Source organism: Mchenga conophoros, unplaced genomic scaffold, assembly GCF_057382185.1.
Source record: "Mchenga conophoros isolate Kocher_MC1m ecotype Shallow Benthic unplaced genomic scaffold, M_conophoros_male_GT1.1 unmapped_scaffold_6, whole genome shotgun sequence".
NCBI lineage: Eukaryota > Metazoa > Chordata > Actinopteri > Cichliformes > Cichlidae > Mchenga > Mchenga conophoros.
The window spans coordinates 930007-953552 of record NW_028182333.1 but is presented as its reverse complement, the minus strand read 5'-3'; the positions used below and the strand labels follow the sequence as shown (position 1 = coordinate 953552).

At 42.8% G+C, this 23546-nt stretch overlaps 1 protein-coding gene across 1 annotated transcript; it reads right to left on the bottom strand.

Annotated features, from left to right (window-relative positions):
- Positions 1-2562: 2562 nt before the first annotated feature.
- LOC146546187 (protein NLRC3-like) lies at positions 2563-20598 on the bottom strand. The gene is made up of 10 exons (XM_085266655.1): positions 20595-20598; positions 18442-18496; positions 18085-18186; positions 17019-17092; positions 16685-16876; positions 14756-16556; positions 13669-13842; positions 13222-13395; positions 3845-3891; positions 2563-3696 (listed from the first exon to the last, which is right to left on the bottom strand). Exons 1-10 carry the CDS (start codon positions 20596-20598, stop codon positions 3161-3163), a joined length of 3159 nt encoding a protein of 1052 aa, XP_085122781.1. The 3' UTR covers positions 2563-3160.
- Between the last annotated feature and the right edge of the window lie 2948 nt (positions 20599-23546).

Here is a 23546-nt window from a genome sequence, read left to right as displayed (position 1 = left end):
GACTGATCAGGTCCAAACACAGAGTGATAAACTTGTCAAACAGCTGTCATATCTTTATATAGAAGCTCTTTATAAATGCTGCTCACTGCAGTCTGTTTACTAATAATGTCAAAGTGTTAGAAACACAGAAACATCAGAATGGTCTTTGTTCACAGAAACCTGTCTGGGATCCTTTGTTGTTCTTTTGATGCAGAGTTACATTATAAATATAAAGAGTTATTTCAGAGTCTCATCAGTTTTCCTGCATGTCTTTATTTAACACATCAGCAGGGCTGAAGCTCTCATGTTAAACACACACTGATCTATGGACACGTTCATGTGTTTCTAACAGAACCAGGCTGTTATCAGCCTGCACTAACATTATGTCACACACACTGAATGTAACAGTGACAGTTTACATCATCACACAATCAGCTGTGATTGTTTCACTGTCATCAAACGAGTCAACAGGAAGTAGAATCAATAGAAACCAATCATTTCCTGACAGCATGTCTGATGGAAATAAGTGCAGATTATGTATGAAGTCTAACTGCACACAGTAACTGTGTTACAATAAGGACTTAACAGCGCCCTCTGCTGGAGTGTTTCAGTACTGCGTTAACTAGAAAACACCACCTCCTCCTCACACCACCTGCTACAGCTCTACTCTTCTATGACTACAGTCATCCACAGCACTGATGTGAGGTCACATGGTTCATATGTAAGGAGCACAGCTGACCTCAGGTCAGTTTAATGACTGTGAGCAGCAGCTGTGTTATTGTCACTGTGACAGGGAGACACTCTCAGACACAGCGCTCATGTCAGCTTGTTCTCATGCAGGAGGATCAGGAGCTCCATGTTTGTCTTTCTGTTTGAATCATGATGTGTTTGTGCCATCAGAGTCTGTCATGAGTACTCAGGGTTTCACAGCAGCTCTTCTGGATGCTGACGAGGACTCCAACCTCATGTTTCACCTCTCTGAGCTTCTGATGTCTGTGAACACTCGTGTTTCTTCTCTGGGCTCATCTGGACAAAAACACCTTTCTGTGTTTGGCTGCAGCCTCATTCTGACTGACAGGAAGTGTGTTATCCATGAGCTGCACTTCTGTGAGGAAGTTTCCTGCTGTGTTTCCTGTCTGTGGACAAACACGAGTGTTCCAGCTGAGGACTTGGTTCCTTCCACCTGTCCATACAGGACATCACGCTGTCTGCAGCTCTGTAAATGCAGCTCCAGGTCCTTCCACGTGCTGCTCTGTATTTGTGCAGTTTGTAGTGTGTCCTGGGAAACGTAGCACACATGGTGTTCTTCTGCTGTTTCCTCCTTTCACTGAGTGTGAAACACTGACGCTGTGCTGTTGTTCACAGAGGGGAGCTGATTCTAGCTGCAGCTGGACTCTGTCATCTAACTGAATGTGTTGGTGCTGATCACGGGGCTCTGAGGGGGGAGCAGCAGGAGGACTCTGGATGCTGACGTCAGTGTATCTGTGGAAGCTCCCACAGCGTGTCTGTCATTCAATATTGTGCTGTATATTGTATCTATGCAAAGATGAACAGACTGTGTGTTCACTGGTCTCTGTGCTGCAGCTCTGATGTCATCATCACTCCCTCCTCCACCCTCAGCAGTCCCAGCATGCTGCTGTGGTGCACCCCACCCTCACTCTACACACCTGAGCCACAGACCACACCCTCCACCTCAATATACACCACAGTTTTCTCTGCTGTGGAAATGAGATCAGGAGGAAATCATCATTATTATTATTTAATAAACGCTCACATTAATGTGGGCTTATTTGTTTCATATTAGAAACATTAGTTGAGTGTTTTTAGTATAAAATGGTCAAAGTCCCTCTTTTTGCTCCTCCCCTCACCTGTGGATGGGCGGTGCTGTTACCGTGGTGACAGCTTGGATGTGTTTCAGTCCTGCCTGGTTATCACTGCAGGAATCTTTCACATTTATTACAGGTAATAACTCTGATTTTTCTGTGTATTATGAACCAAATGTATCCTGATACACACAGAGATGGATGAGCAGAGGTTTTTTTTGCAGTTTATGTAGTTACTATGGACTTAATGCATACATATTATTAAAATTAGGGCTATAACAGTTGTATTGATGTATAGCAACTTGAAATGCTCCCACAAATGGCTCCACAGCATGTAAAAATATAACAAAAGCTCTGGCGGACTTGGTTCTGTGGTCAGTCTTAAAGGGTGAAGTTAAACTCTGTAATCTTCACTGTGTCACAGAGTTCAGTGAGTCCCGTTATTCACAGTATCAATCAGATCATCAGAGAACAGCTGATCAGCAATCAGTGGTGCCAACAGCGCCTCCTGTGGTGAGAGGATGCAATAATGCAATGTAGCATTTTTCCACTCAACACTTGCAGTCATGGAAACTGTCTGTTGGATCTGTGTGACGTTGCTTTCTTGGTTAGAGTTCCTCACAAATGTCCAGATGATTCTTCTAATGAGGCGTCGACCATGTTTGCAGCTCTTTGGAAGAAAACGTCGCCCTTTGCCATCCTTACTTTTCTTTGACTTCTTCAAATGCAGCTGAACTCCAGCTGGTATTTTCTTGGACTTTGCAGCTGTTTCTGGTCATCAGTTCATTCCTGCAAACCTCTGAAGCTGAACAACAATGATGCTGCATTGCTGGCTGATCCCAAAAGGTTGATTCTGTTCATCTGGACGTTTTCAGAAACGTTTGCTCACTGATCAGGTGACTTCTTCAGTCTCAGCTGACTGCAGCTTTACAAGCTTACAAACAGCACATTTGCACAATGACTGAAAGCAGCAGCACCTGATATATATGATACTAATATAATACATATACATATATAATCCATACTAATGATGAAGGAACTGAGCTCACAGTCCATTGTTCATTCAGTGAACTACTCAGTTTATTTTGGGCCTCAGAAATGCTCACTCTGTTTGTACATCACTGTCAGCAATAGACTCATTCTGCTGTGTGGACAGGAACACATGTGACATCACTTCCTGTTTGTTTGTGACTGAAGAAGTTTACAAGGAATCATTTAGAAGAGTTTCAAACATCAACTGATTGAATCCATGAATCTGAAAACGTGTTTGTGAGTGAAAGAGACAGACATGTACAGACTGAACTATCTGTTCAACAGTCAGAGTGTTTCTGTAACAGGAGACACTCTTTACACTCCACTCAGCACAGGGACACTGAGGAACCACGAGACCAGCCATAAAACCTAAACCCAGGATAAAGAGTTTGAGTGAATGTGGTGTTGAAGGTGTGGAGGTGGATCAGAGTGTCAGAGGAGACTCTGTAGAAGGACAGAGTGCCAGCAGGACAGTCCACATACACTGCTGCTCTGTTAGAGACAGAGGAGGAGGAGGAGGAGATGGATGTTGATCTGTTATTGTGCCTGACATAACGAGGACCATCATCAGAGCAGATCAGACTCCAGGACTGATCATTGTTTCCAAACAAACAGTCATCACTGTATCCTTTCCTTCTGATGCTTCTGTAACTCACTGATATATAAACGCTTCCTCTCCACTCGACCTCCCAGTAACAGCGACCAGTCAGACCATTTCTACACAGCAGCTGATAAACATCAAATCTGTCTGGATGATCAGGATATGACTGAACCTCCTCCACATGTGTCACCTTCCTGTTGTTGTCAGACAGTTGGAGCTCTGTGTTCACTGTGTTTGTGTCGATTGTGAGTTGACAGGAATCTGATGGAGAGAACAAACACAATCCAGCTGCAGTTATTGATCCATCATCTGTTCATTGATTGACACTTTGATGATGACTCCTGACATGATGAAGATGGTTGAATGTGTGCTGCTTTGTTTTCATGAATCCCATTAAAAACACACTTACACTTCCTCAGACCTGGTCTCAACCATCGGACTCCAGCAGGCTCCACCCTGAAAGGAGGAGGGGGGTCAGAGCAGCACAGTCAGCATGCACACATGGACATTACATGGCTCTCACACACACACTGTTACACACTGAGCTCAAAGCTCGGCTCCACTGTTTTATTCAAAGAAATCTACATTTATTTATCAGCACATTTAAAAACAGCTTGAGCCAAAGTGCTGCACAGAGTAGAGAGAAAATAGGAAACATACACAGTAATGACTATAAAGACTGGTCAGGATTGAAAGCTACAGAGTACAAATGTGTTTCCAACCGGCTTTTAAAAATGTCCAGTGTTGGTGACGACCTGATGTGAAGGGCGACTGTTCCAGAGTTTGGCTGCAGCCATCGATAAAGCTCACCTCTGTTTTTACGTCTAGTTCTGGTCAGAAGCTGCTTATCTGCAGACCTGAGGGCTCCACTTGGATTCTTTTGTTAAAGAGAGATAAGATGGAGCCAATCCATTCACAGATTTAAAGACAACCAGATCTGGAAGTGGATTCTACCACGTACTGGTAACCAGTGGAAAAAGCTGGTGATGGGTCGTCTAGCACAGACCCACCGCTGGAACCAGACAATTGATGAGGGAGAGAACTGTGACAGCGCCGTTCCTTCACTTGACCTCAGTCGCTCTCGTCTGCTCCCTCGTAACACTGCTCTTTATTGAGCTTACATGAATATGCACAAGTTCATTATGACGTCTTACACAGGTATGAACAAAGAGTACCAGTCTGTGCATAGTGTGTGTGTGTGTGTGTGTGTGTGTCTGTGTGTGTGTGTGTGTGTGTCTGTGTGTGTCTGTGTGTGTGTGTCTGTGTGTGTGTGTGTGTGTGTACGTGAGTGTGTGTGTGTGTGTACGTGAGTGTGTGTACGTGAGTGTGTGTACGTGAGTGTGTGTGTGTCTGTGTCTGTATGTGTCTGTGTGTGTATGTGTGTCTGTGTCTGTGTGTCTGTGTCTGTGTGTGTCTGTACGTGAGTGTGTGTGTGTGTGTCTGTGTGTGTGTGTGTGTGTGTCTGTGTGTGTGTCTGTGTGTGTGTGTACGTGAGTGTGTGTGTGTACGTGTGTGTGTGTGTGTGTGTGTGTGTACGTGTGTGTGTGTGTGTGTGTGTACGTGTGTGTGTGTGTGTGTGTGTACGTGTGAGTGTGTGTGTGTGTACGTGAGTGTGTCTGTGTGTGTGTGTGTGTCTGTGTGTGTGTGTGTGTGTGTGTGTGTTCCAGATGTGACCCTGTGACCCCAAAGCTGGTGCTAAGAGTCCAGCGGTCCCCCTAACAAAGGGCTCTTATACTTAACCAGACACAGAGTAGGTGTCCTCCTACACCAGGGGTCTCAAACTCGTGGCCCGCGGGCCAATTGCGGCCCGCAGGACGATAGTTTTTGGCCCCACCTTAATATGAAAATGTAATGTTAGTTTGATAATGTATGACACTTTACAGTGTTGTGGGCGCAGCTGAATTAACCCACCAATCAGGGTGGGATATGGATCTCAGGGACACCAGCCGGGCTTGATGCAAGCAGGGAAACATTTCTCAATGAGTCAAAGTTCCAGCAGCGTTGCCCTGGAGTGTTTCTTTCTTTCCTGTGCCTGGCTGGCTTCCTCCTTTCTATTGGGCAAACGCCGACATTCGCCCCAGCGCGCTGCGTTCACAACACTTCAAAAAAAGTTGTTTTTTTAAGTTGCTGCCCAGCGGGACTTTATACGTATATAGATTTATACACACGTCAGTGGGATTTAAAGTTATTTTTCCACAGAGAGAGATCTCATATTAACTCTCACAGTGATGCGTAGGCGGCGGGATAAAAGAAAAGTCATGAACTCAATGCAGCCCAATTTAGTCTGCAGTCACATAGCGACACCTGTTCATCGGCAACAACAGTCCCCGGTAACCCGGACTAATTATAGGGTCGCACCGTAATTTGTGGCTCGATGTTTTTATTTGCATCACTGCGTTTGCATTGCAGCAAACATGAACATTACATATATTTCAATATAATGTAAAAGCAGTCAAAACAACTAACATCAGAAACAGCTGATGTTATTTGTTATATGTCACGGTGTCATTTCCGCTTCTTTCTCCTGTAACAACAGCCCGGCGCCGTGAGCAGTCGCCTTTTTTGCGCTCGCTATCCCTGCACTTTCTACCATCTGCAAACGCCACGGTGTTCGTGTCGTCATGAAAGACATGAACATCGAGCGTAAAAACAAAGGAGACTGCTACCGGCTTTTTATCTGCCGATCGCCGTGCTACGGTTGCAAGAAAAAGAAGCAGAAATGACGTTCTCTACGCGTTGAGACGTTCCCCGTCCGTCGGCTAAACGCTTGATTGAAACTTCAATGCGACAGTGACACCAAGTAGAATTATAAATGTCACATAGCCCCAAACATGTCTTTTTCAAAGCCTGCGGTGAAGAGAAAGGTTGGTGATGAGCACCGACAATTTCAGGAAAAGTGGGAAATGCAATATTTCTTTGTTGAGCACAGGGGCACCCCGACCTGTCTTATTTGCACAGAGAAAGTTGCGCTGCACAAGGAATACAATTTGAAACGTCATTACACAACTAGACATGCTGAGCTGGATGCAAAATACCAGGGAGACGAGAGAGCGAACCGGGTTGCCAGTCTTAAAACAGATCTACTGAGGCAGCAAGATTTCTCCAAGAAAGCAACCAAAGAGAATAATGCAGCAGTCGGAGCCACGTGGTTAGTGAGATGATTGCTAAAGCAGGGAAGCCATTCACAGAAGGTGCATTTGTCTAAAAGTGCATATTGCAGGCTGCAAATATAGTCTGTCCGGGAAAGAAAGGTCAGTTTAGCAACATCAGCCTTTCTGCCAACACCGCAGCAGATCGCATTTCTGACCTGTCAAGTGACATTTATGACCAACTGTGTGAGAAAGCCAAATGTTTCAGTGTATACTCAGTCGCTCTTGATGAGACCACAGACATCACCGACACTGCCCAGCTCCCAATGTATGTCCGTGGTGTTGATGACAGTTTTGAAGTGATGGAGGAGCTGCTCACAGTAATTCCAATGCATGGCCAGACCACCGCTCAGCAGATATTTACAAGCTGTGTGATGCCATTGAGAATGTTGGTTTGCCATGGAAGAGGTTTGTTGGAATAACAACAGATGGAGCGCCATCAATGACAGGGAGGAAACATGGACTGGTGGCACAAAACAAACTGGAAGAGGAAGGCGTGGAGGAGGCCATTGCTCTGCACTGCATCATCCATCAGCAGGTCCTTTGCAGCAAATGCCTGAAGTTTGACAATGTGATGTCTATTGTTGTGAAATGCATCAACCAAATCAGATCCAGGGGCTTAAAGCACCGAAGGTTCTGTGCTTTTTTAGAGGAAATGGAGTCAGAATATGGGGATGTGCTCGACTTCACTGAGGTACGTTGGCTCAGCAGGGGAAATGTATTAAAGAGACTTTTTGAGTTGAGAGCAGAAGTGAAGCCTTCATGGAGAAGGATGGAGTTAGTGTTCCTGTGCTAACTGATCCCAAATGGCTCATGGACTTAGCTTTTCTTGTTGATATGACACATGAGCTTAATGTACTGAACAAGACGTTACAAGGCCAGGGGCAACTTGTCAGTGCTGCCTATGACAACGTGAGAGCATTCTCCACAAAACTGGCGCTCTGGAAAGCTCAGCTCTCTCAGACAAACCTTTGCCATTTCCCAGCATGCAAGGCACTCGTGGATGCAGGCACACCATTCAGTGCTGACGAGTATGTTGATGTCATTTTGAGGCTACAGGAGGAATTTGACCACAGATTTGCTGACTTCAAGACACACAGAGCCACCTTTCACATTTTTGCGGACCCCTTCTCCTTTAATGTGCAAGATGCCCCTTCTGTGCTTCAAATGGAGCTCATTGAGCTGCAGTGCAACTCTGAACTCAAAGCAAAGTTCAGGGAGGTGAGTGGAAAAGCAGACAAGCTTGGACAATTTTTGAGAGAATTGAGCCCTAGTTTCCCTCGGCTTTCCCGAATGTTCAAGCGGACCATGTGCCTTTTTGGTAGCACATACTTGTGCCAAAAGCTCTTCTCCACTTTGAACTTCAATAAGTCCAAGTACAGGTCCAGACTTACGGATGATCAGCTTCAAGACATACTGAGGGTCGCAACTGCTTCCTCCCTCAGGCCAAATCTGGCTCGGCTATGCGAGAGGAAACGCTGCCAGGTCTCTAGCAGCAAGGAGTAGGCAAGAGAAGCCATGTTCAGAAGAACAGTTCATTTTCTCCAGTGTTCCATTCATGTTCAGAAGAAGGTTATAGAACTGTTAATACAGACATTTCAATCTAAATACAGCAGATATAGAAGACTGAAAGATACACACAAGTTCACTGACTAAAAATATCTTATTATTTTATTTATGTATTACAGATTGATTTATTTTCTTATTAATTCTTAATTTGTTTATTTATTTTTCATATTTTGTATTAAAAAATAAAAATAAAGAGATTTGAGAGGATTGGAATTTTTTTAACCATGCCTTTCTTGTGGAAAACCTAATGCGGCCCAGCCTCACCCAGACTCTGCCTGCAGCGGCCCCCAGCTAAATTGAGTTTGAGACCCCTGTCCTACACCATAAATCAGTAAGAGAGGGTACGACCTCTCTCATGGCCCCAAGTGGTGTGTGCATGCCAGAGCACTCTGGAAGGCACACAGAGTCTTTACAGACTACTCAGGATCAAACCTCTATCATCATGCAATCGATTATACAACTCTAAGCATATATGAGTAAATATTTCTAAGCATAAATGACAATCAACAATATAAACCTTACAGCTGGTTTTAATAACAGAATTTATTTGTTTCTCAAACGAGAAAGAGCTATCGAGAAACACTCCTAAATCTTTAGTTCTGAACTTTTCCAGTGGGCCAAGGTCAACATTATCTGCTAATGCTAAATAGGCTGCCGTTATTAACTAATGCTAATTTGATGTGAATTAGCATTATGCACTAATGCTAACACTTTTTAACAATGTGAGTAGCTAATGCTAACACTATTTCCCTTAACTTTATAACATTGTGAACGGCTAATGCTAACACTCTTTTCCCTAGCATTACAACATCTGAGCTGCTAATGCTAAGTAGGCCGCCATTAGCACCTACGTCTATCCATCCATCCATCCATCCATTCGCTTCCGCTTATCCTTTTCAGGGTCGCGGGGGGCGCTGGAGCCTATCCCAGCTGTCATAGGGCGAAAGGCGGGGTACACCCTGGACAGGTCGCCAGTCTGTCGCAGGGCTAACACACAGGGACAGACAACCATTCACACTCACATTCACTCGCACATTCACACCTAGTGGCAATTTGGATTATCCAATTAACCCATCCCCACAAGCTGCATGTCTTTGGACGGTGGGAGGAAGCCGGAGTACCCGGAGGGAACCCACGCAAACACGGGGAGAACATGCAAACTCCACACAGAAAGACCCCGGCCTGATGGTGGAATTGAACTCAGGACCTTCTTGCTGTGCGGCAACAGTGCTAACCATCGTGCCACCGTGCTGCCCACCTACGTCTAATTTAAGGCAAATACGCATTAGAACCTAATGCTCATATCGTTTTCCTTTGCTTTATAGCAATGTGAGCAGCTACTGCTAAATAGCATTAGCTAATAACAGCAGTCTAATTTAATGCAAGTTAGCATCATTTGCATTATAACGATGTGAGGAGTTAATGCTAAGTATGCTGCCATTAGTGGCTAATTCTAATTAGGGGTGAATAATTATTACAAGCTAATGCTAATATCGTTTTCTCTTCCCTTTTAACAATGTGAGCAGCTAGTGCTAGGTAGGCTGAAGCTAGCAGCTAATGCTAAAGCTAAAGATAATTTGATGTGAATTAGCATTACATTAGTGAGGAGTTAATGCTAAGTAGACTGCCATTAGCAGGTAATGCTAATTTAAGGTTAATAGGAATTGGCATCTAATGCTAATACCATATTTTCTTGCTTTAACCCTTTAAAACTGGTCAGAGTGGGCACACTCCGTTTTGCGCAACTATTTTTAAATCCCGGTAGCACTGTAATCACGTGAGCTAGCGCAATAATTTTTTTTGCATATGAAACCATAGGAGTTGTATTTACATCTTATGCCATCAGCTTGTCCTAGGTTACAGTTTCCTTCCACATATGCTTAGGACTCATATTGCTCTGCTGGAAATAGTTTATTTTGATGCATATGCTGTTATTTTGCAAATTTGCAGTATAATATTTATTTTCGTTTTTCCTGCAGTATATAAAAATTGGTGTATTTCAAAAATAAAACTATGAAGGCACTCAAAATAAATTTCCTGAGGTGGGAAACTATTTTGTGCAACTTTTTTGTATTTACAGTTTTGAGGGATAAGCCTCTTAAATTTCTCTAACTAGAAATATATGTTAAAAAAACAAAAACGATTTTCAATTTTTTTGTAGTTTATTGCACTTTTTTGCAATTTATGTAATTACTATGCACTTAATACATACATATTATTAAAATTTAGGCTGTAATGGTTGTATTGATGTATAGCAACTTGAAATGCTCCCAAAAATGGCTCTACAGCATGTAAAAATATAATATAAGCTCTGGCGGACTTGGTTCTATGGTAGGTCTTAAAGGGTTAAATCAATATCAGTAGCTAATCCGATTGCTCAGTCTGACGTCAGGTGAAGTCATTTTTATGCATTTAAGAGCTGTGTTGAATTCAACATTACAAACTGAACATTAGAACTATCCTCTTCTCCAGGATTTTCCTGATTTAACATTTCAATATGACATTTCCAGCGCTTTGTTTTCTCTGCTCACAGACAAAACAGATACACGCATGTATATACAGCCCACGTCCAGCTCTGCATGCACTCCTGCTCCATTTCTATAGAGAATAAACAACGTAACACAATCATTCTCCATTGTTTTCAACTCAACCAGCTGCATTTAATGAAGGAGTTTGAATTTACTTTACAACAGCTGCTGTTGTTTCCTGTCTGCATTCATGTTCTTAACTGTACTCCACACATTCTGAACTGGTGTACCGTAATTGTCGGGCTATAAGCCGCTACTTTTTGCACAAGCTTTGAGCCCTGCGGCTTTTAGTCAGGTGCGGCTTTTCTATGGATTGTCCATGAGCGGATTTGTTTTGTTTGTTCCGCTGTTGTACGGCACTACGTTGCCTGGCGGAAGGATCGGGGTTCAAGAGTGGTATGTTGGTCACATGTCCATCCGTCAGGCAACGTAGTGCAGTACGAGGTAGCGCAAAAAACAAACTTCAAAGTAGCGCTACCCGTTCAGCTGGAGGCCTGGATGATGAGCGGCGATAAACTTGCAAAAAGCAAGTTATGCCCAACTCCACCATTGGATTCTGACAGCGTGGAAAAGTGTGAAAACATCCACGATCACCAACAGATTTCGAAGGGCTGAATGCTGCATGATGGAGAGGAGGACACTGCCACGGCCCTTCTGAGGGTGTTCGACTCTGACACTGACAACGAGGATTTCTTTGGTTTTGAAAGTGACAACGAAAGAAAGAAGCTGAGAGTGGATGACGAAGCCACCCTGAGCCTGTTTGTTTCCGACACTGGAGAAGAGGACTTTGGTGGTTTTAGTGCGCAGGAAGATGGTGGTGAATGACTGACTTTTCTTCTTGTTAAAGCTGTGTCACTGCACCTGAGCCTAAAAGGTAGTCCGAATCAATTGTTCTGGTGTGCTGTAGGTTATTGTTATGTACTACATTTGTTACTCATTTATGAAGCACAGCACATGTTTTGTACTTGTAATTACCGCTACTTGTACATATACCTAAAAAGTTATGCAAATATGTACCCATAACTTGTTTTTCAAAATATTAATAAAAGGGGTGTGTCTCCAAACAGCCATCTCTTTCCTGACAATTCGCTTTGTGCATATTCTCTTACATATGATGAGTCAACATTGAAACACCTGCGGCTTTTAGTCAGGTGCGGCTAATGTATGTACAAAACAGGATTTTCCCCTGATTTTAGCTTGTGCGGCTAATATTCAGGTGCGCTCTGTAGTCTGGGAAATACGGTAGTTCTTCCTAAAGTACTGCAGTATTCCTGCCAGTACATCCTTTTAGTTTTCCTAACTGTTTCCTCTGATGCTCGTTGCTATTCTTTCCTCAATGCAAATTCATGCTAAGCTCCTTCATATCCATCCCTGTTTCTAAACCTGTAATAATTGCTTTAATGTGTCTTTGGCCTAATTATGAGTCTGTCCATATGTTTGTAGTTCCCCACTTGCTTTGGTTTCTTAGCTCTGATTCTCTCAAATTTATCCTTGAAATCATTTACTGGCATCTCTCCCTCTCACTCCCACTATCCCCAGAACACCAGAGTATTCATCTCCTGGTTTATCCTATGGCCTCTTTGCATTTTCTCCAATCATCCCTGTTTCTAGAGTCTCACCCCATCTGCAGGCAGTCCAAGAGAAACTGCCTCTGCCATTTTCTTCTTCTTAATCTTTGATTTTTCTCTTCACTTTCTCCATTGGGTCTTCTTAGACGCACTTTCCAGAAAGCAGCAACATTTTTTGTGCCCCATTTTTCAAATTGTGCATCTTACTTCAGCTTAATGTGTTTCCTGTTTTGTTTTTACACAGGTCATGTAAAAGAAATCCTACCAGAGACTCGACAAAGCTGAACTGAAAGACAGCACAGGCAATAAATCAGAGCAGCACAGAACTTAAGCTCATGGTCCATAGAAGCTGGGCTCTACAGGTGTACCAGGACAAGCTTAGTGTAAGTCCCTCGAAAAAGTTTCACTTGTGCTGTTTCGGTGTAAATTACTGGTTTGTTTGAACAATTTCATCAGCTGAACCATAAATACTCCAAAACAATTTCTTTGTGACTCAGTGTGATTTTTCATTTTGTAATATTAGCATGTCAAACTCTACATTCTCTACACAGATGAGAAATGAAGTGTATTTAATAATAAAAGTTATCTCTCAGAGACAAAGTTAGTGTCTCATTCAGGTCTGTATCCGAGTAGCCTCAGACACATGCAGTGCTCATATTTTCTGTTTTGTGTGTCACTCAGACCTCTTCCTGACAGGGGCAGCAATTTCATTTAAAGTCCCATTCACTGATACAGGCTGCTGGAGCTCCAACCAGGAGGGTACACACATGATCCAGGGAAAAAAATTATATATGGTCTCTTAGATAAATATTAAGAGGTCCTGTGTTTTACTAAAAAATCAAAGTAGTAAAACACAGGACCTTTGGGTTAGATATAAGGTGATTTGACAAATCATGTCTGTTGTAAATGAGTAAGCCATTTATCGACCTGACTCAGGTTTTAAATCATCATCAGAAAAGACTGAATCCTGACCTGAGAATCCCAAGTGTACACTTTGGACTCTCCACTGCAGAAAATAGAAGCTTCAGTCCTGAATCCTGCAGGTTGTTGTTACCCAGGTCCAGCTCTGTCAGACGGGAGGACTGGGAGCTCAGGACTGAGGACAGAGCTTCACAGCTTCTGTCTGACAGGTTACAGCCACTCAGTCTGAAGAAAGGATGACAAGAAGACATGAAACACTTGTGTTAAAGTATATTCATGGTGCCATGAGGAGCTACTACATTTACAATATTTCAACACTGTTTCAGGACATGCTGGAATCCTTATTGCCTCATGTTACAAAAGACAAATGTGGCAGTTTAGTGTGATTTGGATGGATTCATTAAAAAAACAAAACATAAACACTGTTAATTTTTTCCAAATGAAATTGATTAAATGATGTTAATTGATGAAAAAAAAATCGATATTGCTTGATCTGACCTCAGCGTTTCCAGTTTGCAGTATTGACTCTTCATCCCAGCAGACAGAAGCTTCACTCCTGAATCCTGCAGGTTGTTGTTACCCAGGTCCAGCTCTGTCAGATGGGAGGACTGGGAGCTCAGGACTGAGGACAGAGCTTCACAGCTTCTGTCTGACAGGTTACAGCCACTCAGTCTGAAATCAAGGTGGAAGGGAGACAAGATCAACCAAACAAATCAGAGCTTTATTGCTTTTTTGTTGTTTTTAAGCAGAAATCAGTGAGGTGCTGGTAGATTCTGTTCTTTTGGTTTATTACCCAACAACACACACATACACTAATATTTGTGACTTTTGTAATAGTAGCATTTACAATGCAAAGCAACAGCGATCACAGATTGAAGGGGCCTGAATAAAACTACAATGCAGTGATTTTTAAGATGACCTGTTCTTCCAATTTCCAACAACAGATTTCTCCAACCTTACAGTTAAAAATAATTCTTTATCTCATACTGAATCTTGGTGCAACTCCCCCCAGTTTATTAAAATGAAGAGGTACTGAAGTTGCTGTAAGTGATGTGTGATGCCACTGATTTCCTTTCTGATCCAATACAAAGTAAAATTCAGGCTGGTATCTGCGATACTGATGAAAACTATTCCTTCAGAATCAATACAAGACATCATAAGAAAATATGATGTTTTGTATAACATAAAAAGCCTGAATTTTAAAATATTCAGTTAATAATCAAAAACAGATGTGACTGAAAATAATAAAACTGAGAAACATTTTATGGCCATTCGATCCTTTTGCAACCATTGCAAGAGCTTGGTTGGCATAGCCGGCAATACGTTGGATAGTAATAACTCCGGTGGGTGATGGGCTCCACCAGGGCTGCCCTTTGTCACCGATTCTGTTCATAAATTTTATGTTTAAAGGCTGTTTCAAAAGTTCATTCAAGTTACAATATTGTGGTCAAAAGTTCTCCTTTTTTCTTTTATACTATACAACTACGCTGTCTCATGGTTTTAGGACATGGATCTGTCATGGAAGAAATCTATGACCACTTTTAATCAACATTTTAAAAATAAACATGATCACAGATTTACTCACAGAGCCTTGTTGGAGGCTTTGACCACTGGCAGCAGCCTCAGAAGAGCCTCCTCTGAAGCAGAGTATTTCTTCAGGTCAAACACATCCAGATCTTCTTCTGATGACAGTAAGATGAAGACCAGAGCTGACCACTGAGCAGGAGACAGTTCACCTGTGGAGAGACTTCCTGATCTCAGGGACTGTTGGATCTCCTCCACTAGAGAACGATCATTCAGTTCATTCAGACAGTGGATCAGATTGATGCTTTTCTCTGCAGACAGATTCTCACTGAGCTTCTTCTTGATGTACTGGACTGTTTTCTTATTGGTCTGTGAGCTACTTCCTGTCTGTGTCAGCAGACCTCGTAGGAGAGTCTGATTGGTCTGCAGTGAAAGACCCAGGAGGAAGCGGAGGAACAAGTCCAGGTGTCCATTTGGACTCTGTAAGGCCTTGTTCACAGCACTCTGGTGGAGAGATTGAAGTTTTAGTTTGTTAAATAGTTTAGACCATGTAGAGATTGTTTGCTGTTGTTCCATCAGATTGAGTCCAGAGTTGCTGAAGGTCAGATGGACATGAAGAGCAGCCAGAAACTCCTGAACACTCAGATGGATGAAGCAGAACACCTTGTCCTGGTACAGTCCTCTCTCCTCTTTAAAGATCTGTGTGGACACTCCTGAGTACACTGAGGCTGCTCTGATATCGATGCCACACTCTGTCAGGTCTGATTCATAGAAGATCAGGTTTCCTTTCTGCAGCTGATCAAAAGCCAGTTTTCCCAGAGACTCCATCATCTTCCTGCTCTCTGGACTCCAGTGTGGATCTGTCTCAGCTCCTCCATCATACTTGACCTTCTTCACTTTGGCCTGAACCACCAGGAAGTGGATGTACATCTCAGTCAGGGTCTTGGGCAGCTGTCCTCCCTCTCTGGTTTCCAGCACATCCTCCAGAACTGTAGCAGTGATCCAGCAGAAGACTGGGATGTGACACATGATGTGGAGGCTTCGTGATGACTTGATGTGGGAGATGATCCTGCTGGCCTGCTTCTTATCTCTGAATCTCTTCCTGAAGTACTCCTCCTTCTGTGGGTCAGTGAACCCTCTGACCTCTGTCACCATGCCAACACAGTCAGGAGGGATCTGATTGGCTGCTGCAGGTCGTGTGGTTATCCAGAGGCGAGCAGAGGGAAGCAGTTTCCCCCTGATGAGGTTTATCAGCAGCACATCCACTGAGGTGGACTTTCTAGGGTCAGTTAGGATTGTAGTTTTGTGGAAGTCCAGAGGAAGTCGACACTCATCCAGACCATCAAAGATGAACACAACCTGGAAGTCTTCAAAGCTGCAGATTCCTGCTTCTTTGGTTTCAGTAAAGAAGTGATGAACAAGTCCCACCAAGCTGAACTTTTCCTCTTTCAGCACATTCAGCTCTCTGAAAGTGAATGGAAATATGAACTGGATGTCCTGGTTGGCTTTGTGTTCAGCCCAGTCCAGGCTGTATTTCTGTGTTAAGACTGTTTTCCCAATGCCAGCCACTCCCTTTGTCAGCACTGTTCTGATTGGTTCATCTCTTCCAGGTGAGGCTTTAAAGATGTCTTCTTGTCTGATGGTTGTTTCTGGTCTGTCTGGTTTCCTGGATGCTGTTTCAATCTGTCTGACCTCATGTTCATCATTGACCTCTGCAGTCCCTCCCTCTGTGATGTAGAGCTCTGTGTAGATCTGATTCAGGAGGGTTGGGTTTCCTGCTTTAGCGATGCCCTCAAACACACACTGGAACTTCTTCTTCAGGGTGGATTTAAGGTTACGGTGACAAACTGCAGCTTGAAGTTCTGAATGAGAAGAAAAATAAACACTCAATTCCAAAAAGAACTAATCTTTAAAACATGTTGCTCCATCTTCCATCTCTGGAAAATGTTCATTTATCCAGCAGCTTAAATCTTTAGATAAATCCTCTTACGTCTCTGCAGACGGTCAGCCAGCTCCTCCTGCTTCATTCTCCTCAGGAAGTCCACTGTGATCTTCACAAATGCCTCTCTGCTGCTGCTCCTCTGACTCTCTAAGCATTCTGGGTAATCTGGACTCAGAACCTTCTGGATCTTCTTCAGCTCGTTCTTCACAAAAGTGATGATGTTGTCCTCCAGCAGCTGGAACAGAATATTTATGAATGAGCCAATCAGACTGAAATCATGGAGCCAAACATCAGATCCATGTTGGACACACTGACGATCCACTGGTCTACAAAGAGCAGCATGGAGATGACTGTGAACAGAACAGATGTAACAGTAGTTGTTGTACAGAGTCCAGCTGTGTTTGATGCTGCTGGGCAGACTGACCACTGGGAACCTCTGAGCTCTGCTGGTCCACTCTGTGGAGGAACCATGAAGGATTAGATCAACACAGGATAAAGATCCAGGAGTTTCTGCTCAAATAACTTCATCTGAATCAAGTCTGTCAAGTTTTAAACTCTCAGATTGTGAACATATCAGTAATTTTCAGTCTGTTTTCATGGACGTCCTTTCAGTGGTGATGTCAGGGATGATTTTGAAGAAGCTCATCAAACTGAACCATCAGCAGATCACTGCTCCAAAACCAGAACATGATCCGAGTCTCCCTCCACCACCAGAACACCAGCTTTACTAACGTGGTAGATCAGTGTAGTACAGATCAATAACTGATGAGTCATTTGATCAAAATCACTGAGTGCTTCACGTCTGACCCTCTGATGCTTCTGTAGACATTTTGCATATTTAATGAATGTCTGACAGTTTTACATTCATTCTATGAACACAGTGGAAATGTTGTGTTATAGTCTCCATGTTGTTTCCAGCATCATAAATTCTTAAGTTCAGAAAATTAGATTCTTTCTTCACAGCTGAAAAACAACAACATTTATTCTCTATTGAAATCTGCATCGTCCACTCCAAAGGTCACAATCTGAAGGTAACATCTGGTTTTGTTCCCTGTGGTTAACTCTGAGCATCAGTATGGTGGGATTTATCCACTACATCCACACCACTGTGGTTCAGTGTTGTCCTGATGGAGTAACAGCAGCCAGTATGATCCAGGCTTTAGCTGCTGGGTCTCTGTGTGACCTCTCAGACTGTTTAACAGATCAGACACAAAGAGAATCAGAGCAGCTCTGTTCTTTAAAGACAAACATGAACCCACTCAGGTCACACTTTCCCCACAGATATGAGCATCACTGTCCTCAAACAGCAAATGACCAAGTCGAACATTTGGATCTTTTCTCTTTCATTGTTTTCTTTTTAATGAATCTTTGTAACAATCTGAGGATGTTTCAGGTCATATTTATCCAGGAAACACAAACATGTAAAGGAGTCATCACAGCTCTCTGACCTCGTTGCTCCAGGTTCACCACTGAAGAATGGAGGTCGACCTTTGGACCGGTCACTCCTCACAGACGGACAGCTGGACCCTGCAGACTGTGACCTCTGACCTCTGCAGACACAAACATGATTGAAGCAGCTGTGATCACACAGACTGCAGATAATGCAGCTGTTTCCTGTCAGTAACATCCTCTTAGATTAGAGTTCAGCTTTTTACAGGAAAACTGGACAAAACTGATTTTTGTTACAAACTCATTTTCATTTCCTCTCAGCTCACAAACACAGTCAGACAATCAACCAGAGTCAACACTGATTATAATGTCAGTGCAGAATTATTTCTGTTACTCAGTGAGTTCAGCTCTCTGACCTCGTTGCTCCAGGTTCACCACTGAAGGCTGGATTATAACCTTTGGACCGGTCCACTCCTCACAGACGGACAGCTGGACCCTGCAGACTCTGCTCTGTCCTCCTCTTCCTCCATCATCATCTTCAGTCAGTCTGAGAGGTAAACCACAAACACTCAGTGAGTTCACATTAACAGGAGGAACTGAGTTACAGTCGCTGACCTCTGACCCGTCATGTGACCATGAAACCAGGTCAATGTGTCTGTAGGTTCAGTCATCCAGGTCATGTGATCTAAGGAGCTTGGAGAGAAAAGAGACGTCTTTAAGTTTCTGGAAGACGTTTCATCTGAGAAGCTTCTTCAGCTCTAAAACCAAACGGTGGAGAGTCCCAGATATTTAAACCTGAGAGGGAAAGAAAGCATGTCGCTGACCCACCACTGATGTTATTTCAAGGCATTTCCTCTTTGTTGTGATCAGTGTTGGTCATTACTCAAAACAGTCATTACTACACATATTACACAGAACACTTTAATTAAAAGTAATGGAGTACGTTACTTCATTACTCCTCATAACATTACTTTGATGTTACTGTGTAAAATGAACAAATGAGCATGTAACAACATAAAGCTGAGGTACAGCCCCACACACCAACACAGATCCTGATGAGGTCACGTGATGTTTCTCTGAGTGTTTATGAACACAAATCAAAGATGAAACAGCACAAAGACACTTCAAAGTGATTCTACTGTAGAAACATGAACAGGTAGAAACCTGCAGCCTGACTGCTCATCACTTTGTTACCTGTTCAAGTTCAGCAGCAGCAGCTCACTTTATCACGGTGCTGGTCTGGGGTCAGTGTTTACTCAGCTTTAACTAGTGATGTGACGTTCTGTATCGAGGCTTCGAAGCGTGTGTCGAGTAATGGAGGGGGCGTTTCCGCGAAGCGCGTATCGAGGCTTGCTTCATTTATGGGAGGAGCTGAAAATGATGACGTCCGAAGCCTCGCTGCCCGGCTGTACCACGTGACTGGTTCAGGAAGCGGTTCGAACTTTGCCGCGAGCTATGACAGCGATATAAACCCCTCAGACAAAATGTGGGCGTTTGATGGAGAGTTGCGCTTAGTGAGAGTTAGAGACAGTTTAGAAAAAAAAAATCGCCTACGACCTGCCACAGTGGAGAAACTGTTTCTTTTTAACAAAAACCAATGATGTGTCCCCTAAACACTAATCACTGTCCTTGCCTCAATGTTACAAAAGCACAACCACTGTCCACACCTCACCTCACAGTATATGATCATTTCCATTTTAGGCATTTCCAAATAATCATGTTCCATACTGCCAGTATAAATATACACAGTACACTGCATCACTACAATATACATGTTTTACACACTCCTTTTGTTGTTGACATTTACAGGCTGTGTGCAAAAAGGCCACACTCTTCAAATTCATCAGCTGCTCTGCTATCAGTCCACTAGGTGGAGCCTGAAGCACACACGATGCATTCACTGACACACACTGAGTCACTGTGACTGGAAGCTTCAGTCAGTCCAACACGTGTGAACATTTTAAACCTTTCAGTTGATGGACTACTTTTAATTAACTGCTTTAGCCCACTTACAATGAAAATTTAAAAAAATCTTGTTCATGACGTGTGTAGTATGTTAACACTATTGGAAGGAAAAAAAAAACTTGAACTCCAATTTTGAAAACACAACTTTCTTTTTTTTTTTTATAAAGCTCTGACTTGTATTATGAGTCTGTGGTCTGGGAGAGAGTCTGTAACTCTGTCTGCAACATACAGTAAATAATGACCAATGTTGGTGATAGAGGATTTTTATTATGCAATATGATCAAGTATAATCAAATGTGCTTTATATTCAAATACAATATAATCAAGTGTGTTTTATTTTCTAGTGTTCATATATTTTCACGTAACTGAGTCTATTTGTTAACACAAACGCAATGTATTCTTTTTTAGTATCTGTGATGTCAGATAAGCATGATAAACTTCTGTATTCTTTACCCCAGTCTGAAAGGTCAGACAGGTTGAGATAATGCCTGAACTCTCCTCCTGTAACTGAAAAGAGGAAGTACTATGTAATCAGTTTCTTACCCTATAAATAAAGGAACAAGACATGCATTCTGTGTGTGTGATTTTGCTGAGAGGCACACACCCATGCGCATGTCTTAAAACTCTCTGATTTGGTCTGCAAGTGTCTTATTTTCTCTTACTTGTGAAAATAAATGTCAAAACCCCTGACAGTTGGGCAGTTAATTATATAGTTACTTCTTCAAAAAAGTAACTGAGTTATGCAAACAAAGTTTTTTGCAGCTGTTTACCTAAAAATGCAGCCAAGGTGTTTTTTTAAAATAAACATTTCAAACTATTTACAGAACAATCAGCTGTTCTGCATCAAATCTGATGCCACACAAATTATTTGTGCCGCTCCAAAAAATAATTCCTGTCCTCTATGAGATGAAGGAGAACAACAGCCTGATACCTGCAGGCCTGACAGCAGCAGATGTGTCACTGCTGTAACACCTGTAACACTCAGCAGTCGCCTCATTGTTCTGACACACACAACAACACTATTGACTACACTACACACTAACTACACACTAACTACACAAGATTTGCTCTAAACGCCTCAAATCTCTCACATCTCAAACACGCCGTCACGCCGTTTCTTAACAACTAAATGCCATGTTTTGATTGGTTTACTTTAATTTCAATTCAGGTTAGAATTCTTTTTGTGTGCGCAACACAGATTTTCTCTGCGCAGAGACCGTGCCAACAGTGCGCAATTCAGAATCAGAATCAGAATCAGAAAGGGGTTTATTGCCAAATGTTGAGCAGGTTTACAACATTAGGAAATTGCTGCGGTGCTTCAGTGCAAACAAACTGTCATAAATTGCTCTTAAATAGACATGAAAAAAATAAAAGTAGGAATAAGAATTAAAAGTGCTACGTAGAAAGATATGTGCATGAGATATACATGAGATATATACATGAGAATAAGAATTAAGAGTGCTGCGTAGAAAGATATATACATGAGTGCAGGTGGTGATCAGTGCCAAACATGGAATGATGCAGTGAACACAGCGTAGGGTCCTGTGTTTGTGGCGGGGACAGTCATACGGTTATTGTTCATGTGTCCAACAGCAGAGGGGAAGAAACTGTTCTTATGGCGAGAGGTTCTGGTGCGAATGGACCGGAGCCTCCTGCCTGAGGGGAGCAGGTCAAACAGACTGTGTCCAGAGTGAGAAGGGTCAGCTGAAATCCGAGCTGCACGCCGCAGTGTCCTGGAGGTGTACAGGTCCTGCAGAGATGGGAGTCTGCAGCCAATCACCTTCTCAGCAGAGCGCACAACACGCTGCAGTCTCTGTTTGTCCCTGATAGTGGCTCCAGCGTACCACACGGTGATGGAGGAGGTGAGGATGGACTCGATGATTGCAGTGTAGAACTGCATCATCGTCCATGTTGGCAGGTTGAATTGCGCACTTGCGCAGCTTAGAGGGAACATTGCTCACAAGGTGACTACCAATAAAAATGAGTGTGCTTCACTGTCAGAGCTACGGTGATTCAACCAGTAGGTCGAATGACTTGATAATAAAAATGTTTATTTGATGCTTTGCATTGAGGCGCATTGTTGAATTTGCAGGGACACAATAACCACAGATCAGTTGTTCAAACCACTACAGTAGGGAGCCATGTTATGAATAATAATAATACTAATAATAATGTTAATTTAAGTAATTGTTTTTGACTGAACATCACATATAATGTAACAAGCAGAAAATTCAGGTTAAGCGCATTATCAGCATTTGGAGGAGCTCCTTATCCTTCTCTTTACTGCTCACCTCTTACAAAGTGTTCACACAGTTTGCTAGCCTCTGTCAGCCTGCTAGCTATGCTAACAAGTCTACTACACACACTTGACTCGGTCACATGACAGACAGCAGAGATAGCTGCTCTGCTAGCTAAGCTAACTCATGTTAAAGGTCAAAGAAATGAGGCGATGCTGCTGGGAGTTACGTCACAGACTAGCAGAATTTAGTTATTCAGCATAATATTTAATCCTTATTATCTCCTCCTCTCACCTCTGTTTACATCTAAAAACAAGAAAATTTAGCCAACAGTTTATTAGCTTTGGTGAAATTATAAACAGGCATCAGCGCGGTCACCTATACTGTCCTTTAATGCTAGAGCAGCAGGAACACCAGTTAATCTAAAATCTCCTTTTCTCTCTGAAACAAAGTGACAGCAGGCTGAGTCAAAGACAGAAACCTTATTTAAACACCAAATATTCACTTCCTGATCCAGGATTCAAAGAGGACGTTGAACTTACTCAGCTTCTTCCAATGAACGTCTTCACTCTGCAGCTCTCTGCTGTCTGGACCAGGTCTGTGTAGAAACAGAGAAAATCCTCTGCTTCTTCTCCGTCAGCAGTCGTCTGTGTCTGCAGGCTGCGTCACATTAAACACTTCACACCAGCAAAGAGGCTGAAGCTCACAGGTCAACGGTCAGCTGCTGCACTGTGTATAACAATTCACTTTTGAACAGTAGATAGCCTGTAGGCGTCTCTGCAGTGATAAACAGTTTACACATTAAACACTGAACCATAAAAGAAGCTTAAGCTGCAGCTCACAGGTCAAAGCTCAGCTGCTGCACCCAGTTATGAGTTTAAATAAATCATTAATCATGATCTTTTCCCTCTCAGCACTTTCACTTGGCCTTGGAGTGTTTTGACGGAGCTACACTGTATGTTTCAAATGTTGTAAATAAATTGGGAGTTAGGGCTGGGCAATATGGCCTAAAATCCATATCGCGGTATAATTTGAAGCATGTGTGGTAACAATATATATCGCGATATATTCTTTTCTTCTGTATAACATATTTTCCACACTATAAGGCAGACTTACAATCCTTTAATTTTCTCAAAAATCAAGAGTGTGTCTTATGTATGAATTCTGGTTGTGCTTACTGACCTCGAACCGATTTGGGCGTGCAGAAATCTGTTAAAAAATGTTTTAGTAGAACTTTGGTAAGCTACGAAGCCGCATTGCTTGATGGATTGTCAGAGCATTACGGCTGCCGTGGTGAGGAGCTTCGCGGAGTAATCTGG

Excerpts from the sequence above, each read along its gene's own strand:
- LOC146546187 (XM_085266655.1), bottom strand. Across the intron at positions 3,892-13,221 it reads TGTACACTTGGGATTCTCAG|GGTGGAGCCTGCTGGAGTCC; the intron begins GTCAGGATTCAG and ends TCCTCCTTTCAG. Across the intron at positions 3,697-3,844 it reads GAGACCAGGTCTGAGGAAGT|ATTCCTGTCAACTCACAATC; the intron begins GTAAGTGTGTTT and ends TCTCTCCATCAG.